This window comes from Apostichopus japonicus, chromosome 19, assembly GCF_037975245.1.
Source record: "Apostichopus japonicus isolate 1M-3 chromosome 19, ASM3797524v1, whole genome shotgun sequence".
In the NCBI taxonomy this organism is placed as follows: Eukaryota; Metazoa; Echinodermata; class Holothuroidea; order Aspidochirotida; family Stichopodidae; genus Apostichopus; species Apostichopus japonicus.
The window spans coordinates 20,978,632-20,998,650 of record NC_092579.1 but is presented as its reverse complement, the minus strand read 5'-3'; the positions used below and the strand labels follow the sequence as shown (position 1 = coordinate 20,998,650).

At 35.0% G+C, this 20,019-nt stretch overlaps 2 protein-coding genes across 6 annotated transcripts; one reads left to right on the top strand and one right to left on the bottom strand.

The window, feature by feature from the left end:
* Positions 1-1,891: 1,891 nt before the first annotated feature.
* On the bottom strand, positions 1,892-9,529 carry LOC139959370 (cytosolic Fe-S cluster assembly factor NUBP2 homolog). 3 transcript variants are annotated; one of them, XM_071956924.1, is made up of 8 exons: positions 9,399-9,529; positions 8,125-8,213; positions 6,890-6,999; positions 6,201-6,272; positions 5,166-5,248; positions 4,372-4,482; positions 3,854-3,923; positions 1,892-3,363 (listed from the first exon to the last, which is right to left on the bottom strand). In XM_071956924.1, the coding sequence occupies exons 1-8, from the start codon at positions 9,492-9,494 to the stop codon at positions 3,212-3,214; spliced, it is 783 nt and encodes a 260-aa protein (XP_071813025.1). In that variant the 5' UTR covers positions 9,495-9,529; the 3' UTR covers positions 1,892-3,211. The 3 variants fall into 3 exon arrangements, with proteins under 3 accessions (XP_071813025.1, XP_071813026.1, XP_071813024.1); XM_071956925.1 differs by lacking the exon at positions 9,399-9,529 and adding an exon at positions 9,235-9,275; XM_071956923.1 differs by lacking the exon at positions 9,399-9,529 and adding an exon at positions 8,997-9,221.
* LOC139959366 (decapping and exoribonuclease protein-like) lies at positions 9,191-19,234 on the top strand. Of its 3 annotated transcripts, XM_071956913.1 has the most exons (8): positions 9,535-9,627; positions 9,687-9,716; positions 10,150-10,591; positions 11,844-12,064; positions 12,974-13,190; positions 14,509-14,644; positions 15,912-15,997; positions 17,872-19,234. In XM_071956913.1, the coding sequence occupies exons 3-8, from the start codon at positions 10,191-10,193 to the stop codon at positions 17,984-17,986; spliced, it is 1,176 nt and encodes a 391-aa protein (XP_071813014.1). In that variant the 5' UTR covers positions 9,535-9,627; positions 9,687-9,716; positions 10,150-10,190; the 3' UTR covers positions 17,987-19,234. The 3 variants fall into 3 exon arrangements, with proteins under 3 accessions (XP_071813015.1, XP_071813014.1, XP_071813016.1); XM_071956914.1 differs by lacking the exons at positions 9,535-9,627; positions 9,687-9,716 and adding an exon at positions 9,191-9,298; XM_071956915.1 differs by having other exon boundaries at positions 9,566-9,704.
* The last annotated feature ends 785 nt before the right edge of the window (positions 19,235-20,019 follow it).

Genomic DNA, 20,019 nt, shown 5'->3' with positions numbered 1-20,019 from the left:
TTACATCATGTTCCTAACGTATTTTATGAAACTACATTGTACTTTATCCACTTTTCTTCCGGCTTGGCTCTAAGCTGATCCATGTGATGTACCCTCTGACACCCCCTTCCTGTCAGGCAGGCCTACAAACACTTGAATGAAAGAACTCACTGTATGGGAATGATCATCATAGAATTATACATTATTCAACATGCACATTGAACCACAATGAATTGTCAAGATTGTATATGTACATACATACATACATATATATATATATATATGCAGTACAAACATTTGTATGCATAGCATTGTGGCTATTTTCACTGAATTTTAAATTGGGACATCATATGTTGTCTGCATCAATGCTGCCTGGGGGCAAGTATGTAAATGAAACTCTTCCTTATGTTTTTAGATGCATTTATATCTCACACACCTTATGGAAAAGGGGGGAAAAATCCATCACTGACAATTACATTGATATATTTCTAGCCTAAGGAGTTGATAAAATGTGGATATGCCAAGAATTGGATGATGAATTGCTGGTGAATATGTTGTCTTTGGAGATACACTAAAAATAGTATTTATTGGCCTCAGTAGAGATGCCAAAAAATAAAAAAAAGGCAATGCAAAATTGGTAATGGATATAGCTATATATAAAGGAGAAAGTGACAGATTATGAGTTGGTTAAATTGCAATGTATGACAACCAAAAAAGGGATCCATGAAGATTTGTTGTCAGAAAATAATAGGACTTTATTCATATATTGTAATTATATGCAATAATGTGGCATTTTACCACAATAGAATGGGTGCTGGATGTCTCAGTGCCAAGGTAGCCATCCCAGTCTTAAACACACACACATATATATTTATATATATATACTTATTTATATGTATATATATACTTATATATATATATATATGTATATATGTATATATATATATATATATATATATATATATATGTATGTATGTATGTATGTATGTATATGTGATCTTCCCGCAAGCAGGAACTCGCGAAAGAAGCCACGGAGGCTTATAGACTCGCAAGCTGACCGAAGCCAATCTCTCGGCACACATCCATTTAACGTCCATGTCGGGAAGTTGTTATTGAACAACACCCTTGCCAGACGACACACCTTGCTGTCGGCGGGGAATCGAACCGGGGATCTCATGACTGGGAGACGCCGGCGTTAACCACTAGGCTATACACTCCGCCTATACACTCCGCCTATATATATATATATATATATATATATATATATATAAATATATATATATATATACATATATAGATTTTAAAAATATTCTGGATTTCATCTAGTTTGGACAAAGGCAATCTCATAACAGACAGTGAATTGTTAAAGCAACAATCCTTCAAGAATTCTGATCTGACATTGTGGTTTTTGTGTTTTTTAAATTCAAATCTGTGACCATTTTCATAATCATGTGATACATTACTGGATTTAAGCACAACTGTCACAGCATATCTGCATCGACGCTGTTTTCAACATTATCGTCAATCGCTTCAAGCTTAGTCTGATCTAATATTTAACATCACTGAGTTTCACAACTTTCAATTCTTTTTTTCTTATTGGTCAACCCTTATGCACCCTCCTATATTGATTTGCTCAGCAAATGAGTGAGGAATTCATCATCGTCATCACTTTTTTGGGGGGGGGGTTTCCCTTGTCAACATTTTGTAGCCCAGACAGTTCTCATAATGAAATGTTAAAAGCCAATTCAAATCAATTTGGAAATTTGGAAGTTTCCTTCTTTCCTTTTTTTTCCCTACTTTATGGTTCAATATTTGAAATGAATCTTCACTAGGTCGAGCTTAGATACCATTCTTATAGGATATTATTATTATTATTATGGTATACCAAAATATACTCAAACTCAGCTCAAAAAACATTGGACTGATTTAATATACAGATATAAGAAATGAAAGTTTCTACCAATGCACAACAAATTAATGGAAATGTTCCTACTGACAAAAGCACAGAGCCACAATAGTTGTGATAATGCTGGTGAAACCAGTTGACAGAAATGACTGTACTTCAAGGACAAATAGCTAATTATGTTTTACACTGTCTTATAGCTTAACAATCTACTAAGTACCTTAACGTACAGACCTATGCACTGAAACTAATCACCGTTTTGAGTGATGTAGCTTTAGAACAAGTATGAAGAAAGATAGAAATGCTGGTACGTCGTAGTCATGATAACAATGTACAACAAAACGTGACTATCTTGATTCTGTGATAAATGCTGGTTTCCATTATGTCATTCAATACGAATTTGCAGTTCATAGAAGGTTGAAAACTAATATGTAATATGCAGCATCTAAGCAGAGAATTCAAGAGTCCTGTCAAGAAAAAAATCACCTTACTTAACCATAGGTGTACTGTCTAAGATGTTAACTTACAGATCAAAGAGCAACATTTCTAATTCAAACAACAGGGTAGGAAAGGTTGGGGGGGGGGGGGTTCTTAGCTTAGATTTCATTTCACTTCTCAGATGCCAGAACTCTAATGTGTGATACAAACTGCTTCAGTGTTTGATAATTTCATCATATGATTGTGTCAAAGGTTGTAAGTTTGGGAAAAGTTTCTGAGCAAAATATTGACAATGATTAGAGGAATGCTGCTGTGTTCATTATTTGTGTTGACATTTTCCAACATTGTGCTAGAGGGTCTAGAGTAGTACTCTTGAAGCTACAACATACAATTTTGATTGCTAACACTCTTGTTAAATGATTTCGAGCACTGAAGTTACCATAATTTATCTTCAAACTCATTTTAATGATACAGAGATGGAACCTCTGAGCTGCCATACCATTGTTCATATTCATTTGTCATGGTACAGAAATTAAATTTCTGAGGCACAATAGCTTAATACTTAGTTCTTGTGATATACAGATGGAACCTCTGAAATACTATAAAAAATATTAACTCTCCTTTGTCACAATATAGAGATGTACCACTGATCTGCCATACAAATGTTAACACTCATTTGTCATGATACAGAGATGGAACCTCTAAGCTACCGTGAGAAAAGTTTACGTTCATTAGTCATGATATAGAGGTGCAACATATGAGCCACCATGCCAACGTTAATAGTCATTGGTAATGACAAGGAGATAGAACCTTTTACGGTATCATAAGAAATGTTGAATTCCATTTGTCACAATAGAGATGTCACCTCCGAGCCACCATAGTCCTCATTTGTCAAGAGATAGAACCATTCATTGCAGTTCTTTGGTGAAGAGTTTCAGCAATCTTGTTTAAAATCTGAGCTGAAGGAGAGGATGAGAAGGCTTCCACAAAGCTCTGTCCATTTTCCAAACACTCTGACAGTTGTGGATCCAAGGGAACACAACCTGTAAAAGATAATCCAAAGATATCAGTGTGTTCTAAAGCTTGCATCTGCAGTTCACAGTCCCTCAAAATTAGATATATATATAAAATATATATATGAAAGGAAGAGACACAGGGTACCTTCCCACCAAGTTTGAAGAAAATCGGCCAGCCATTTAGGAGGTTTGACACAGCACAGACAAAGACAACCACAAACACACACCGACACATTTTGACCACTCCCTCATTCATGGGGTTCCAGTCACCCTGGGATATCCCACCATTGGTGACTCCCCCAGAGTAGCTACTCAGGAAAATTAACCATTACCATGGCCACTGTTGCTATGGCAACTGACATTTGCTGTATATTGCCCAACTGGGATAGGGACTAAAATATCTCATCCTCCCTGTAAGATCATTGATATAAAAAATATCCAAATACTGGCTGGCAATTATCCTTGTTTTTTTTTTTAAAAATGATGGAAACAATGTAAGACTTATCATGATCCTTACCTAAGAAAGGAATGTTGAATTCTCTGGCTAGTGCCTCTCCCCCTCCTTTGGAAAACACATTAGAACATTCCTGTAAAATAAAATTGTCAAAATACAATGGCAAATGTTAATACGTTGACTTTGGTTAGGAACTACCCTTAACATGTACCATACCTACAAACTGAATACATGAATAAAAGCTTGTCTACTAAACAAATTAGCTTAGAAATGATTGCATAATTTATTTGTATAACATCGCCAAATATGTATTCTTTTATAAGGGAGCGGGTACTTGACAAAAATCCTTCGTAAAACTAAATATATGCTCATTACGGCCCTGACATATTGAAGCTATTATGGCTGGATAATTGTCTCTATTTTTAAACACATTCATGGAAAAGACTATGTATTTGACAACAACAAAAAATAACCCACATTGACAAGCACAAACATACAAACATGAAAGACCATGACCAACAGAACAAATCCATTTTTTCACGTCCATATTTTTACATTGACTAGAAAATTTCTATACTCACTGCGCAATGCGGACAGACGAATCCGCTCATATTTTCCACGACACCGAGAACAGGTAACTTGGTTTTCCTGCAGAAGGTAAGCTCTCTTCTGACATCGCCAACAGCAACAGCCTACAAGCAAAATGAGGGTTATGTCAGTATTAGTTTCCATTTCCAACCGCTACAAAACAAATTTTCATCTGCTTTCACGTACATCTTTTAGAAAATAATTTCTCCATTGCTTGAGTTTCCTTCCAAAAATAATTCAGCTCCAACATGTGATAGTTATCAGTCTTATCCAGTATTTTGTACTCTATTTCATATCAGTGTAATAATTCATTTATAGTGCAATTAAGAAATTACATGGTGTTACATGGTGTAAACCAAGCTTGAACTGTTATTAATGGAAGAATATAATGAGCAATGCTTGTTTGCAAACCTGAATCGCTATACACATATTAGCTCTTACAGTGCAATATTTCATTTATAGTGCAATTAAGAAATGACATGGTGTAACATGGTGCAACATGGTGTAAACCAAGCTTGACCTATTCACATATTAGATTTCACCGATGGTGGACCATTCAACAAAGGGAAGAGACACGAGGAGGCTACACATTGGGATAGCCAGGAATATGAATCTTGATTTTCATACACAGTTACTTCACTATTTCTTAATATGAATTATATCTCGACAGGGAGAGTGTGTAGTTTCAAACGGTAACTTTGTAAGAGTTTCTTGTAGCCATAATGCCTTCCACCTAACGAGATAAAATATTTCATCTCGCAAGACTCAAATCTATCAACATAGATACCTGTGGAGTTGTGACTAGTACGACACCATCTGGATTATAACCCTGAAGACCCTCCACGACAGTTATGTGTTCATCTGATGTACCTGTCCAAGGATAAAGGAAGGTCAAAGATTACAAAGCACTGAATAGATATAAACAGGGTATTGGGTGATGGATTTGATTGATTCCAACTTTACCATATCCCTGAAAGGGTAAACATATGCTTACAATAAAGTATAAATAGCATACATTAAAAAAGTGAGAATATACAAAAGGAAATCATAAAAGAATGTGACGACTTAAACATCAGAAACGTAAAATTAAAGAAAAAGGAGAAGAAAAGAATGAAAAAAAAACATTAAAATGATGGAAACAATTGTTAAAGATTTGAATACAATGCAGGATAAAAGAAGATATTTGTCAGTTTAAAGCATCATACAGTACTCTCATCCATCCACTGTGAGTGATTATTATCCGCATATTGAGGGTGATTATTTTCGCTGAGAACGGAAATAAGCTTAACCTCAAGAGACATTGGCAGGATGGTTTTCTGCAATCACAACCAGCTAGAAACCTGTCTCCCCATATAAACGATAGTACAAATGGATTAAATTAGAAAACCTTTGCAAAAACTTTTCAATGCATTTTTAAACTTGAAACAAGTTATTTGACATTTTAAAGAAAAACTTCTTATGTTTTCTATTTGAAATTGTATTGATTACTTCAGGAGAATTGACTTTATGGTACTCTTTGTAAAACTTACTTCTCGCCTTCTTTGACAGATGTTAACAGAAGTACTTTCTCAAAACAACAGACTGTCAAAACCCCAAAACATTGAGCAAGTCCTGAAGATAATTATTAGAAAACATCCGCCTTTTATCGGGAGCACAAAGTCATGAGTATGAGTGTACCAGTGAGAGTACAAAGCCCGGAGTAAAAGTGAATGAAATTTGCATTCTCTGAGTTCCAGTATGAGTACAAAAGGAAAAATGTACTTGAGTATCGACTCGAGTATGAGTACCGACTTGAGTACTACAAGTTTGGAAAGCAAAATACCTGGAGGAGTATCTATGATGAGATAGTCGAGGTCACCCCAAACAACATCGGATAAAAACTGTTTGATCATCGCTGCAGAAGAAAAACGACAGAAGTTGGTGAGCTATTCCCTCTTCCTATGATACAAACAATGATACATGTGATACTGTGCATCTGTTGGAGGTTCAATGGAGTAAAATAGTTTGGTTTGGATTATGATTATGTATGCATATATTTTAGATCTCGCGAAGAAGCCATCATTGGCTTATCAAAGCCGCAAGCTGACTGAAGTCAGTCTCTTAGATTCATATTTAACGTCCACGATTATGAATTGTCAATTGTCAACAGCTCTGTAACTGTATTCTGTGCATGTTTTTGTCCCTTCTGTTACTGTTACTTGTCATTTGGCCTCTGAATAAGATCCTGCTAGGATCGAAACGTCAGGCCAACTTACTTTTACACATTCTCTTACACAGGCTCTCTAGTGGATAAGCAGTTTGCTAACAGTTTTATTTTATTTTGAACTCTGTAACTGGACGACATACATTAATCTTGGAGTGACTCGAACTCGGGACCTTATGATTGAAAGGCACCGGCGTTTACCACTGAGCTAACACTCCTCTTTTACTAGAGAATATACTTATTACTAGTATTACTAGAGTATATATACTTATACTAGATTATAATTTTTATCATTATTAAATTCCTACCATTCTTTTTTGGACCTCTCCACACCACAGGATCATCTTTCTTGTTCAAGAGGAAGGCAATGGACATGACAGCTAATGTTTGGCTAGGATCAGGGTAAACAGGAACCCATCTAAAATAGAGGAAAAGTAGAGCAAAAACTAATTTTGCATGTCATACTTTGGGGTTAAAATTTTTATTGCCATCAAATCATTAGGGTAATTACCATATAGTTACTAAACATACACAATATTTATATAAGAGAAGAAATTTAATCAAATTAATACTTTTATAATGCAATACCCTGAGTGAACTCTTGAAGATAGCACTAACAACAAGTTTAGGAATGAAAAGATGTTCTAAATATCTATTTCTATTAAATTTAAATGGTTGGCTGAGACAATGGTACAAAAAAGGCTGTATAGTTTTTCAACACCATTTCAACAGGGAGAATACTTTTAATAATTATGTTAACAATAAATCTGTACCCCTCATCCATTTAATAACTAAATGTACGAAACCGTTCAATTAGAGTTTGGAATGCCCTATCAGATGATTTGAAATCTAGAAGCTGGCTTCCACTCTTTATAAAAAACAAATTAAGGCCCTTTTAAACAACTATTGATATTTGTATGATAATGTCATGTACCTTTTTTCTGTCATTAGTTTCAACAGTTGTTGGGTGAGGATAGGAATGGGATATTTTTTTGGGTGGATGGGTTGGATTTCAGCTGGGAGTTATGGGTGGGGAAAGGTGGGAAAGTCGTGACAGGGGTCGGGAGGTTTTGAGTGGAGTCAGGGACAGGGTCAGGGTTTTTCTTTTTTTTCTCTTCTTTTTTTTTTTCTTTCTTGTTTAGAGACATATTTTTTTGTATATTTTCATTGTTAAGTATAGGGAGTGCTCTACTCGTTAAGCCATAAAGGTTTTTTAGAGCACTTCCTTTCACAACTCTTTGTATATTTGGGGGTTTTATTGGGTTACTTTATATGTATTATTATCACCTGAATGTTGTGAGAAAACAAATAAATAAATAAAAAGGAAATGAAATTAACATCTAATTTCAAAAAGTCACTGAGCATGAGAGTTGTCTGTCAGACACAATAGGACAGATGGTGCTGTTCATTTTTAGTTCAAGGCAATGCCTGTGTTGCCAACTTACACCTTTAACATTTCTTTTACAATTTCAAAGATGTCAATCAGTAATAAGCAAATGGTTGATGATTACATGTACAAATCTTATTTCTTGGAAAAGTTTACCCTTGAGAACTCTGATGAATATCTTTATCCTCCACATTCAACATCCGAGGAATACTTGGACCACACAGATCAACATCCAGTACCCCAACCTAACCAGTGATGGAAGAAAGAAAGAAAGTTAAAAAATAGTGTCTAACATTATTTGCTAGTTCTGTAAACTTGAAGGAATAAAATTAGCCTACTTTGAATTGCTGAAGGCAAAATTTGTAAAGCTATCATGATAAAATAATCGTTACTGTAATTCAGTAACATACTATTGGGAAAATAGGCATTTTGATTGTGGTTATCCATGGCTTCTTACTGGGGGAAAAGGGCTTTGTAATTGCACTTATTGTAACATAATTATCCTATTCCTATTTCTGATGGCACACCCCCAGCCTCAACAGCACCTGGGCCACATACTTCATGATAAAATCATTTATTCGCCTCTGAACTTTCCATAGAGGTTGTATTGTTTGGTTCTTGACTCAAAACAGTGAGTACCAATGCTAGAAATAATCACAAGTATGCAGAGATGGAGAGTGTAACTAGTGTTAGGCTTCCTGATCCTTGGTCTCTAAACTTAACTAAACTAAACATAACCCACAGAAGCACTAGCTTAAATAGAAGGAAAGATCCCTAGCCTATACTATTTTTACTACTGAGTGGATTCTGCCTGGTATTCACTGTCATTTTACTAACAGTGACAATACCCTAGTCCAAAATGAGGCATATAATCTGACGAAGTTATACAATATAGCATAGTTCTTGATCTCTAACGTTAGGCCCAAGGTAAGTTCTTAATAGTTTTGTGTACATTTGTAAGAACGCAAGTCATGTCGTCGCGAAACAGGTATGTGTGATGAAGTGATATGTTGTAAGCAAAGATGTACCTTTAGTCCCTGCTGTTTTAGAGATAATGCTATTTGGGTGGCGACAGTGCTTTTACCAACACCACCTTTTCCAGATAAAATAACTATTTTGTGCTTCACACTCTTCAAATTATTGTCGAGATCCATTTCAATGCGATTGACAACGGTTGCTGGAAAGTGAGTAGTATTTTGTTTCACTGTAGCACAGCAAGAGTGGTGAAATACAACAGAAGAGTGTTAGTGACTATTGAAGCAGTACCATAGCTTGTCAATTGAATGATTCACTTCTGAGCTTTGAAGTCTGCCTGATGGACGTTCCAGTGGTAATATTTTCCAGTGCATTTTAAATCTTACTGACAAATATGAAATAATGAGTTTAAGAAGTAATTTGTCAAAGTTTCAATAATGGGTAGTAAAGTTTACCGTATATATGTATTTTAATCTTAGCAAAGGTTGTTTTTTCTTGTGCACCCTCTGGGAATCCCCGCCAAAGCTTAACTTTAGGTCGCACAAAGCCATGAAAGCTACGAACGTTCGATCGAACTATACACTTGTTCCACAGAATTGGTATAAAAAAACAACTCTTTGACTTTGTTCCAAGAACATGCAAACGCGACGAACACGATTTGAAAGTCATGAGGATTAGCCCACGGAAGAAGTAATGAGACTTACGAGTAGAGACAACTTTCAAAGCGAATTAATGAATAAACGTACAACTACAACTTACAAGCAAGTTACAAGGTATCTTAGTTGTACTAGACTAGCTGGTATACGTCGTATGTGTATCCTAACTTAGGCCTAGCCTTAGAGTACTTGAAGCTACTGTACCTGCTGGCGCTCACATTCCTATTCCTGTACATTGGCATGTATGTCAACCAGGCATAAAGGTTTGAGTGGGTGAGGAATGTATCAACTCATATAATTGGAAGCCTGGTTCTTTTATAGATTTCATTTGCTAATGAACAGGGCTTCTTGATAGAATTCTCCCCGTACCCCCCCTCCTCCCCCCCCACACACATACATAAAGACCTGATGAGGTGAGATACCATATATGGAATTGGTAGTTCATTAAAGCAGCCCGTAAATGCTTCTACAAACTTACTTGAGTCCAGGTGATCGTGGAAACAGTCATTTTGTTAATTGAATTGAACAATTTATTATTTTTATCTCACAGGTTTCTCTCAGTGGATTTGTAAATAGATTCCTTTGACCAATATGAAAAGGACCAGAACATTGGAATCGGAAAATGAGGGTCCAGCACAAAAACGAAAGGATTCTGGCAGTAGTCATAGCAACAAGGATAATAAGTCCAGCTTTCCAGTTTTTCCTCACTCAAGATATGATGCTGCTTTTCCTAATTTTTCTGAACCACGGGAAGTAGGTCAATTCTCTCTAGATGCCAGCGAAGATGGAGAAAGAAACGTGTACAATGACTCAAGAAAACTCAAGTTTTATATTCCTAAAGATGACCAAAAAGTTAACTTTGATTTAAGACATGGCTATGGAAAGTTTATTAGGAAGGATGATGATATCAAGGAAAGACTTGACAATCTTCTACGATGGGTTTTAATGAACAAAGAACAGTTTACTGCCAATGAAGATGGCTCAATAAAAAGGTTTGTTACAGGGAGGATGAATTATTGTAGCATTGTGGGACACTCACAACTAAACTTGGCAAAGTTTACTTGCTGAATCAAATTTCTCTAATTTCTGCATATCTAGCCTTTGAAAATATATTACCAACATGAATATCTACATTTTTAATATTTTGACAGCAAGCAGACAAAACTATGGGCAATTTCCATGGCAGTATCCTCATGAAAATGTTTTTAAAACGGGGACCTATTGTGACGCAGTCTACTAAAAAAGAATGCTTCCGGGGATAACTTGGATGATTTTAAATAAGTTAAAATACTATCCTTTGTTTTAATGGAAATAAAATGGGTACAATAAGAAAATTCTATGGAAACCACATAAGGACACCTGCTAGTGCACTTCAAGTTTGGTCTCATTTCCGTTGCTTTGGTAAAATCATGATATTTCTGAAAGTGTGTCATAATAGGTCCAACGTCATTAAAATATACTTGACTGTTATATATGTAGCCTATCTGTTTTAATTTTGTGAAAAACACTTTAGTATGAAACTTATTTCATGTAATGTTAATAGGATGTTACAATCAAACATATAGACTTTGTTAAATGTGGTAAGTAAAGATGCAAAACACGTTTTGAATCTAGCAATTTATACCTTTATTATTTGATTCCTATGCAAATTGGGTAAAGCTGTTGTAAGAAAGTGTCTTATTTAACCTTGTATGCACAACAGAGAACAAAGGGTAGAACCCAACACCATTTGTGATTGCAAAACTTTTGTAATGTACTGTGAATACGTTTGTGATATTATTAAAGGTTATAAGTACATACATTCACCCAAAATATGCTAAACTCAAGTACTGGTCACAGGTAACTCAGTTTTCAATAAACATTTTGATTCACCGAGACATTTAATTGTCCAATGGAACATTCCTTAATGTCTGCCAATAATTTCAGAACTTCCAGAAAAGTACTTTTGGAAACTTTTAGCAATTTTTTAACATGCTAATAGTTTAGGGCAATACTGATGACCTTTAAGATTTGTTAGATTAGATTTTAGTTTGTGTTGCATCTGAACAGCTAACTAAATAACCTGTATAGTCTGTGTAGCACCTGAAAAAATTCCTGTAAGGTTGGTTTTCTGAAAAGCTACTTACAAAATAGTACATTGAAATGCATGTTATTTTGTTGCAACCTTTCTTAAGTGGACTTTTTAAATGAATAGTTTTATACTGGTGTAGATAATTTATAACTTTCTTTGTCATTCATTTGCAGCTTAAATACAGATTTCCTGATGTGGAGGGGTCACCTCACTAAAATAATTTGTACTCCGTTCCAGAAGGATTCTTGGTCAATGGCTGTAACGCTATTTGGTGGGACGTATTACATGAGCGAGGTCGAAACAGCGGAAAATGAGAAGAGAAGGAATGAGATGAACGAACGTGAAAAGGAGATGAGTTATTGGGGTTATAAATTTGAACAGTATGTGACTTGTGGTAAGTTTATTGTGTGTGGTATGATATACAATTAAAGGGAGTGAAGACTCGCGCACAAAGCAACTTCTGATGCCGGTAATCTGACCTAGTTTAGAATGAGGTGAAACAGAAGTGTTAGACACCACCATCGATCTCAGAAAATACACACACAGCTTGCTACAGTCGGTAATTAGACACTAGTGTACAGTCAATACATGCAGCTACAGTCAATACCCACAACACTGTCCATAGCAGCGATGGACATCTCAGCATGGAGTTGTTATAGAACTCCTTGATCTCAAGTCCAGATAAAAGATAACAAGGTATCACGTTTCATTACTGTCTGCATTTTGTAGCGACAAGAAGAAAAATTTACTTGCAAGCAACGGAAAGTTACCTTTTTTCAGAGGGCGACACACAGTTTGGGGCAAGTCTTCAATGCCTTTAAGGATACATTGATAGCACTAAGCCTGCCATGACAAACCTAACTAGAGAAGATACTTACTACAGGCATACATAAGTCTTAAGTTAAAGGTATGCTGTATTGGCCCCAAATATGCTAGATATTCATATATGGTCACCTTTGTATCAAAATTCTTAAACTGTTTTTATTACAACCTTCGAGGAAATTGTTCTCACTGGGACATTCAGTCATCTTGTGTGTTCCTTGAAAATGTCTGAGAACATTTTGGAGAGTAAAGACCTCCAGGAAAGTACTTTTTGAAAACTTCTAGCAAATTATAGCGTGCTATAATTCGGGGCCTATACTGACTACTTTTAAATTGGCTAAAAGCTAATCTTCATGTAGCCGGTACCCTCGAAAGCAAATGTCAGATTGGATACCCGGCAGCGTACGACAAATTGATTAATTTTAAACATGGAATATTTCTCTTCTGACTATCAGAGTGGATTCTCTCCCTTTCTCCATAGATCAAAAGGACGGCGAGCCTGACACTTCTGAACCGGTAAACAATCATGATGCCTTCTGTTCTGTGGTGAGGTCGAACCTGAGCAAGCATCGATTGCTCTATGGGGGCGAAGTAGATTGCATCCGAGCAGAATCATCTAAGAAGCCACCGCAAAATTATGTGGAGCTGAAAACCAGTAGACAGTGGTTCAATCCAAGAAATGAAAGAAATTTCTACAGGTTTTTGCAATATTTTCTTTTTTTCTCATTTGACAGCTTGAGAAGAATAATCGACTTGTGTAATTTAACCTTCCCCGATCAGATTGAGTCCTGTTTGGTTTCAGTAAAGAGTAGCATTAATCGCCTAGAAAAGGTACTCCCCATAACTCACCTTTCCAGCCCCTCCTTGTCAAGTCCATTTAAAAGAATAGTCCTTTTTTGATATGTAAAAAGAGGAACATAATCTAAGCATTCTGGTGAAATTTGCATTCAATTCCTATGCACCGTTTTTGAGATATTGACATTTGAAGTTGCCACCTTTCGCACCAGATGTGAACTTGGAGCAAACAAGTGTGATGTCATTGTTGCACACTTATAAATAATGTTTTGTTTTCCTTTAAAATTTACGTTTAATTTTATACTCCACATTTGGATGCATCCATAATGTGAATGTACCATAGGTATTGGTAATTTATAAACTTCACATCCCCTTTAGACAAACTAGTAACGTTATCCAATTCAAAGTCAAATCAATAGACTGAAAAATAAAGAAAGAAAAATCAAAACATTATTTGTCATTGTGCAACTATGACATCACACCTGTTTGCTTCAAGTTCACTTTTGGTAGAATATCAGATAACTTCAACTGTCAATATCTCAAAAACTGTACATAGGAATTGAATGCAAATTTCACTAAAATGCTAAGATTATGTTCCTCTGTAACATATCAAAAAGAAATTTCACCTGGACTATTCTTTTAATTATAAAACAGCGAAGAACTGACCCTGAGCAGTAAGGATTACAGGCCGCATCTCTCAATTAAAACACAAGCTAATCATGCAACATGGGCAGCAGACATTTTTAAATAGCTTGAGCTTTATGACTAATTTGTCATGAAGTACTGAAAAAAATGCTATCATTCTTGCTTCAGAATGTGCAAAACATCTGTACCATTTGTTTACAAACATTTTTTGCCCAGTTTGCATATCATATCACACTGCCATACCAGATAAATTATTCCCACTTTAAGATAGTAACTAACGGTTCCAGATACAGTACATTGGTCTTATTACAGGACCAATCACATGTCAACTTAATATAACACTGATTCTAATAACAGATTCTAAAAACAGATCTGTGGTAGAAGAGACCTTAAATTCAGAACATTTAAATAATGAACCATGTTGTGGGTAATTCAATCAAATCAGTTCTATTCTAATTGAACCGAATTGAATATATATCTATTTCCACATAAATTTACAACAATACAATTTGAGTAAAAAATTTAAAAAAAAACATAATACGACAAGTTAATCTCTTTACCTTCTTTTATGTTCAGGTTTAAGCTTATCAAATGGTGGGCTCAGTCCTTTCTGGTTGGTATTCCGGAGGTAATCTGTGGTTTCAGAGATGATGATGGGGTCGTCAAGAGGTTAAAATCTTTCCAAACTCTTCAGATGCCAAGAGATTCCAGAGTAAGCTGAAATTACTTTTCAGTGGTGTCACTTTTACTTCGACTTTGTTACGGCTTGCACTGCTATATAGAGTGACATAATGCTTTGTATGGTGTTTCTAAAAATGCCGGACAGACAAATTACAGACTTTAATATAGTTTTATGCATGTTTTTGTAACACTGAAAAGCAAAACAGTTTGTTTACAAATATTATGAAATTTTTCGAGTTGCAGCTTTGCACATCACTTGACAACCTGTTAAAAATATGATATTTGCCAAGTTGACACGCTAACACATCTTGACAAAGAATTGCCCAATTGACAAAGTTCCTGTGTTGCAAGCAACTTGACAACAAAGTCAGAAACACCAATATTTGTCAAGTTTGAGAATATTTGCTAATGTAACATCCTGACAAAATTCTTTTTTCTTTTGACATTTTACATGACAAGTTACATGCAAACCAGCAACTCAACAGTTTGTTTTGAACCCATAAGTAAGTTGTCAGCTCAAGATTTATCAGTGTCTTTGACATATTGTCCAGTTACACAAACTCGACTGTTTGATAATTTTCGTCAAGATATCATCATATCGTAACTTGTCAACTCGACAAGTTTCCTATTTTTGATATGCTGTCAAGTCACATGACATGCAGCAACTTGTCCGTTTGATGATTTTTGTCAAGATGTAAGGTTAACATAATTCAGTAACTTGACAAGTATCATACTTTTGACAAGTTGGCAAGTTACATGCAATTCTACAGCAAGATTTCATACCGTAGTAACCTGTTAACCCGACAAATACTGTATTTTTTATATTTTGTTTTGTTATTCTAACACAGTGAGTCTATAACTTGTCTGTCCCTTCAGGGCCACCATATAAACTGTATTGTTTTAGGTTTAATAAAAGAAAAGTCTTTCTTTCATAAGTTTTTTAACGTTGCATTGTATTTTGTGTACTGTTCTTCTTGCTATAATGTTTGTTGGAACGTCACAGCTTTCACTTAATGAACTATCACATTTATCCCGCTTTTTTAAAATTGTTTCCATTTTCTCACATATATTTCGCCATATTGGTGGAAAGTATGGACAAGACATAAAGAAGAAGTTGGTGCAACCCCACCTTCACTCCTCTCTGCTTTTTCTATCTTAGAAAGTAAATTATTTGATTTTGTCTTCATCTCAGGAAAATATCTTTTTGTGATATATGTAAATGTTAGTGTTCTAGAGTAATGGGTACAGGTGTAAAATTATGAATAAAATTAAATACCCTAAATTTCTTTTTCTCTCAGGATCATTGGAGCGGAGCTGTCGCATTCAATTTTTGTCAGCAGTTTCTATCCTTCGTTAGACATGTTGTTACTATCGATGATCCAAAGTAAGTTTTTTTTAAGAAATCTCATGGGTGAGGAACAGAATGAGAGGCACAATTTAAATCTTTCCATATTTCTGAATAAGTCATTTATTATACAAATATATTTCCCCAATCTGTTGTAGTAAGAGCATTAGAAAATTTAGTGTCTTTCTTTGTATATTCCCTTCTTTTTTCCTTCATACATACCTTTTATAATGCAAATGCATACTGGCCTAAAAGTGCTTCAGTATCAGAAAATTTACATTTCTTTACTTCATTTTTGGTTTCGATGACAATTGTAACCTTTGCATTCAAGATGGCGCATGTGTGTATGTATGTGTGAGTACGTTTGTGACGCCCAGCTTGTAAACACGATATCTCAAGAAAGGAAGGTTGGACTAACTTCATATTTGGTGTGTAGAAGTACCATATTATTTACAAAAACCTATAGTTTTTGGTGGAGGTCAAAGGTCATTTGGGGTCACCAGAGGTGAAATTGTGAAAACCTTGTAAACACGATATCTCAATACTGAAAGCTTGGGCCTCCAATCTTATTTAGTGTGTAACACATTGAGTTAAAGAAGTATATTGTTTTTGGTGGAGGTCATTTGGGATCATCAGAGGTCAATCGTGAAACGCTTGTAAACATGTACACCCTCACTATACTTTACGTCAGATTCATGAAGAAAACTGCTCAAGTTAAATCATCGAAACCACAATGCATTTTTGCATTCTGGTTTAACTTTTTATCAATACTAAAGGAAGTGGTTTTTCAATCCTAGTAGGATGTTTTTGTGAGGCAGATTGATCAATGTATAGTTTTGAACTTTTGTTATTTCTTTTCTACTTTAAAACGGCTATTCAGTAATCACTATCTAAAGCAACTAGTATCTTCAGCAACAATATTCATCTATTTCTGAAGGGGGGTGGGGGAGGAGGGGGATAAAACATCTGTCTGTTGACGGAAGCCAGCTTTGTTTTGGTTTTCAAATTAATACTCCTATTTCATATATCTGGACAATTGTTACCGAAGAAAGAGTTACTTTAAAGACAATAGTAACTTTTTTAATTCAATACTGCTACGGTGGAATAGATAATGTGGTGGCATTAAATAGTAACCATGGAAACCTAGGCATTTTCATCCAGGATAAATCCACTCTTTTCCCATCTGAAACGGCCTTCCAACTTGTGAAGTGTACAAAACATCCTTTTGGGTTCTCCCACATACGTATTTTGGCTGCTTAGCATCGTAAAATTACCCCTTTCCAGGCTCATAGTTTTTATAACTTTTATATCTGTCTGGATGTGATGGTTCATGTGTCTCTATGAAAGGTAGTTTTATAATCTGCTACTACTGAAGGAGTTGTAAACAGTCATTTCATATTAGGATCAAGAATTTACATTTTTTTTTTTTTAATTAAAGGAATAACTAAGGCAGGGATCAAAGACAATTTTTCTATAATTCAATAACCTCAAAACTCTCTAATATTTGATTTTTAGGTTAACCGCTTCCTGTATGACTGAATGCGCTTGCTTTGAAAATTGGCTCCTAAGGCCTCACCACAATGGCGGCACAGTAAGCCGCAATTGATTCCGTAATACGCTTAAAATTTCATATTGATGAAATTTTCAAAGCAAGCATATTCAATCAAACAGCAAGCGGTTCACATAAAAATCGAATATTAGAAGTTTTGAGGTTACTGAATAATATAAATTGTATTTGATCCCTGCTTTCATTATTCCTTTAAGTCAAGTATCATTGAATAGGTGTATGAGGTTTATTAACCTAATTCTTTTCCAGCTATTTAATTTTTGAAAAGCCATAACTTGATCAATTGATATTGTGGATTCAGTTTTGTGACCTGTGCTCAAATCCTCTTTTGTTATTTCTATCCCAGGAAAGTTTACTTGTTTGAGAGAAGGCCAGATTCATCCACCGTAACCTGGAGGTTACTGGAAGACCCTTCAGATGTGTTCTTGCCTGACTGGTTTACCTCACAAATAAAACCTTGATGGAAGCAACTCCGAGAGGTGTCTTGACTGATGTATGTGTCCTACTGTCTTTTATATTTTTAAACAATATTGCCAAAAGTTATTTGGTTTATAGGTTGAGATCCTGCTATTTGACCAAAATGGATTGCCTGATCTCTGTGTAGGTCATCAAGATTTTATCCTGTTGAGATCTTCAGACAAACAGAATCAATTCTTTCACGAAAGGAACAGATTTCCACCCCTGAGATTTGATAACAGTTTTCCTACAAAACAATCCATTTCTATCGGCATTTTCCTCTCGCTGGAGATCAATTAGAGAACAGGTTTAAGGGAGAACCTACATAATTGCAAGCTGTAGCCATTAGGATAGTCTTGTTCAAGCTTCCTAGTAGTAGTACAGCAAATCTGCATTAGCCTATTGCGACCTTCGCTACTACTGTGAAATTGTTCTTCGAGTGCGCCCTCACATTCAAGAAGTTTTAATCTATACTAGCAGAGAAAATGCTAGAGTGCAATAGCCGATCAAAAACACGCTCTCAACACCTGGCATGGTATGATCGTAGTGCAAGTATATATGTTATCGCGGTGATGGAGCAGTGTAGTCCAAATGTCTTGATGAAGACTACTGTACCATTAGGCTCAATGGACGAATCATACATTCAATGACGAATAAAATAGTGTCAAATAGCTCTCACTCGTTCCATGGATCAATGAGAAGACAAAACAACATGTTTTTGGAGTGTTTTATGATAATTATCTCTTCATGTAATGAACCCTCTTGTCAACAAATTCTTCCCTCTGTACTTTTTTACAATTTACATACAAAATTGGAAATTCTAGTTTTACTATTTTCTGAATAAACATAAATTTCAAATGGAGAACTCTCTTTCTCAATTTCTATCTGTCAGGTTTTGTTTCTTCCTGCCACATAGCAATGAACTATAATTAAAAATCATCCACTGCATTGTTCAAAATTCTCAGGTATCCTTTTTTGGTATTCAATCTGAAGATATTGTCAACAATACAGCTCATTAACATTTCTGTTCCAGATTACAATTTAAATATTTTTTTAGTATTTTTTGGAGCAGTGTTCTTTGCGCTTGCTTCTCTTCTGATTGATAACAGATAGCACTCATCTGGTTCAATATGGTCCCCATGAGCAATCTTTGAGTGAAAGTGAGTGTATTAAAGGTTTTATCATTGAAATTATGCAATCATAGTTTGCACAGTTTTCAGTGCAGTAGAAAAATACTGCTTTAAAAGAATAGTTTAGAGGATCTTTTGTTTTTGAATCATGAAAAAGAATATATAGTTACAGTAGCATCCTGGTGAAATTTGCATGCAATTCTGACATTGTGTTTCGAGATATTGATAGTTGAAATTGTTTCAGATTGTGCCATAACTTGAACCTTCTCTTCATCAAACTCGGGACGCATTAATATATATACATATTACAATCACTTGGGGTAATGATAACTTCACATCCCCTTTCACATTGTCCAAAAATATAAAGTTTAAGAATAAGGTAAAACAAACTATTTTGGTACAAAATATTTCAACTTCACATGTTCATGTGTCAAACTCGATACATAAGACTTTTAAATTTCACCAGGATCTTAGAATATGTTCCTCTTTTATAAGCCAAAAATAAATTTTCCTCTGGGCAATCCCTTTAATCAACATAAGTAATTGATACACTAGTAGTCAATGGTCAGTGAATTTTACATTTTAAGGTTGGAGAATGTCTTTACTTTTCTAATATTTTCTTTTACACTCTGTATCAAAGTCTGTTATCACAGATATGCTGTTTGTTTTATTGTCTTACTGTTTGTAAATTTATTCATGAGGTTATAAGTTTACCAATATTTCAACAAAAGTATTTTACTTTCTGTTCCATACTTTGATTGTGATACTAACATGGCTAGTAAAATAACGTATCACACAATTTGTTCTAATATGTATTTTGTATTAAACCATTTAACTATACTATAAAGAATTGGTTCAACTTTTGGCAGCTAATACAAATTTATCGCTTAAAATCTGTCTCTATCTGT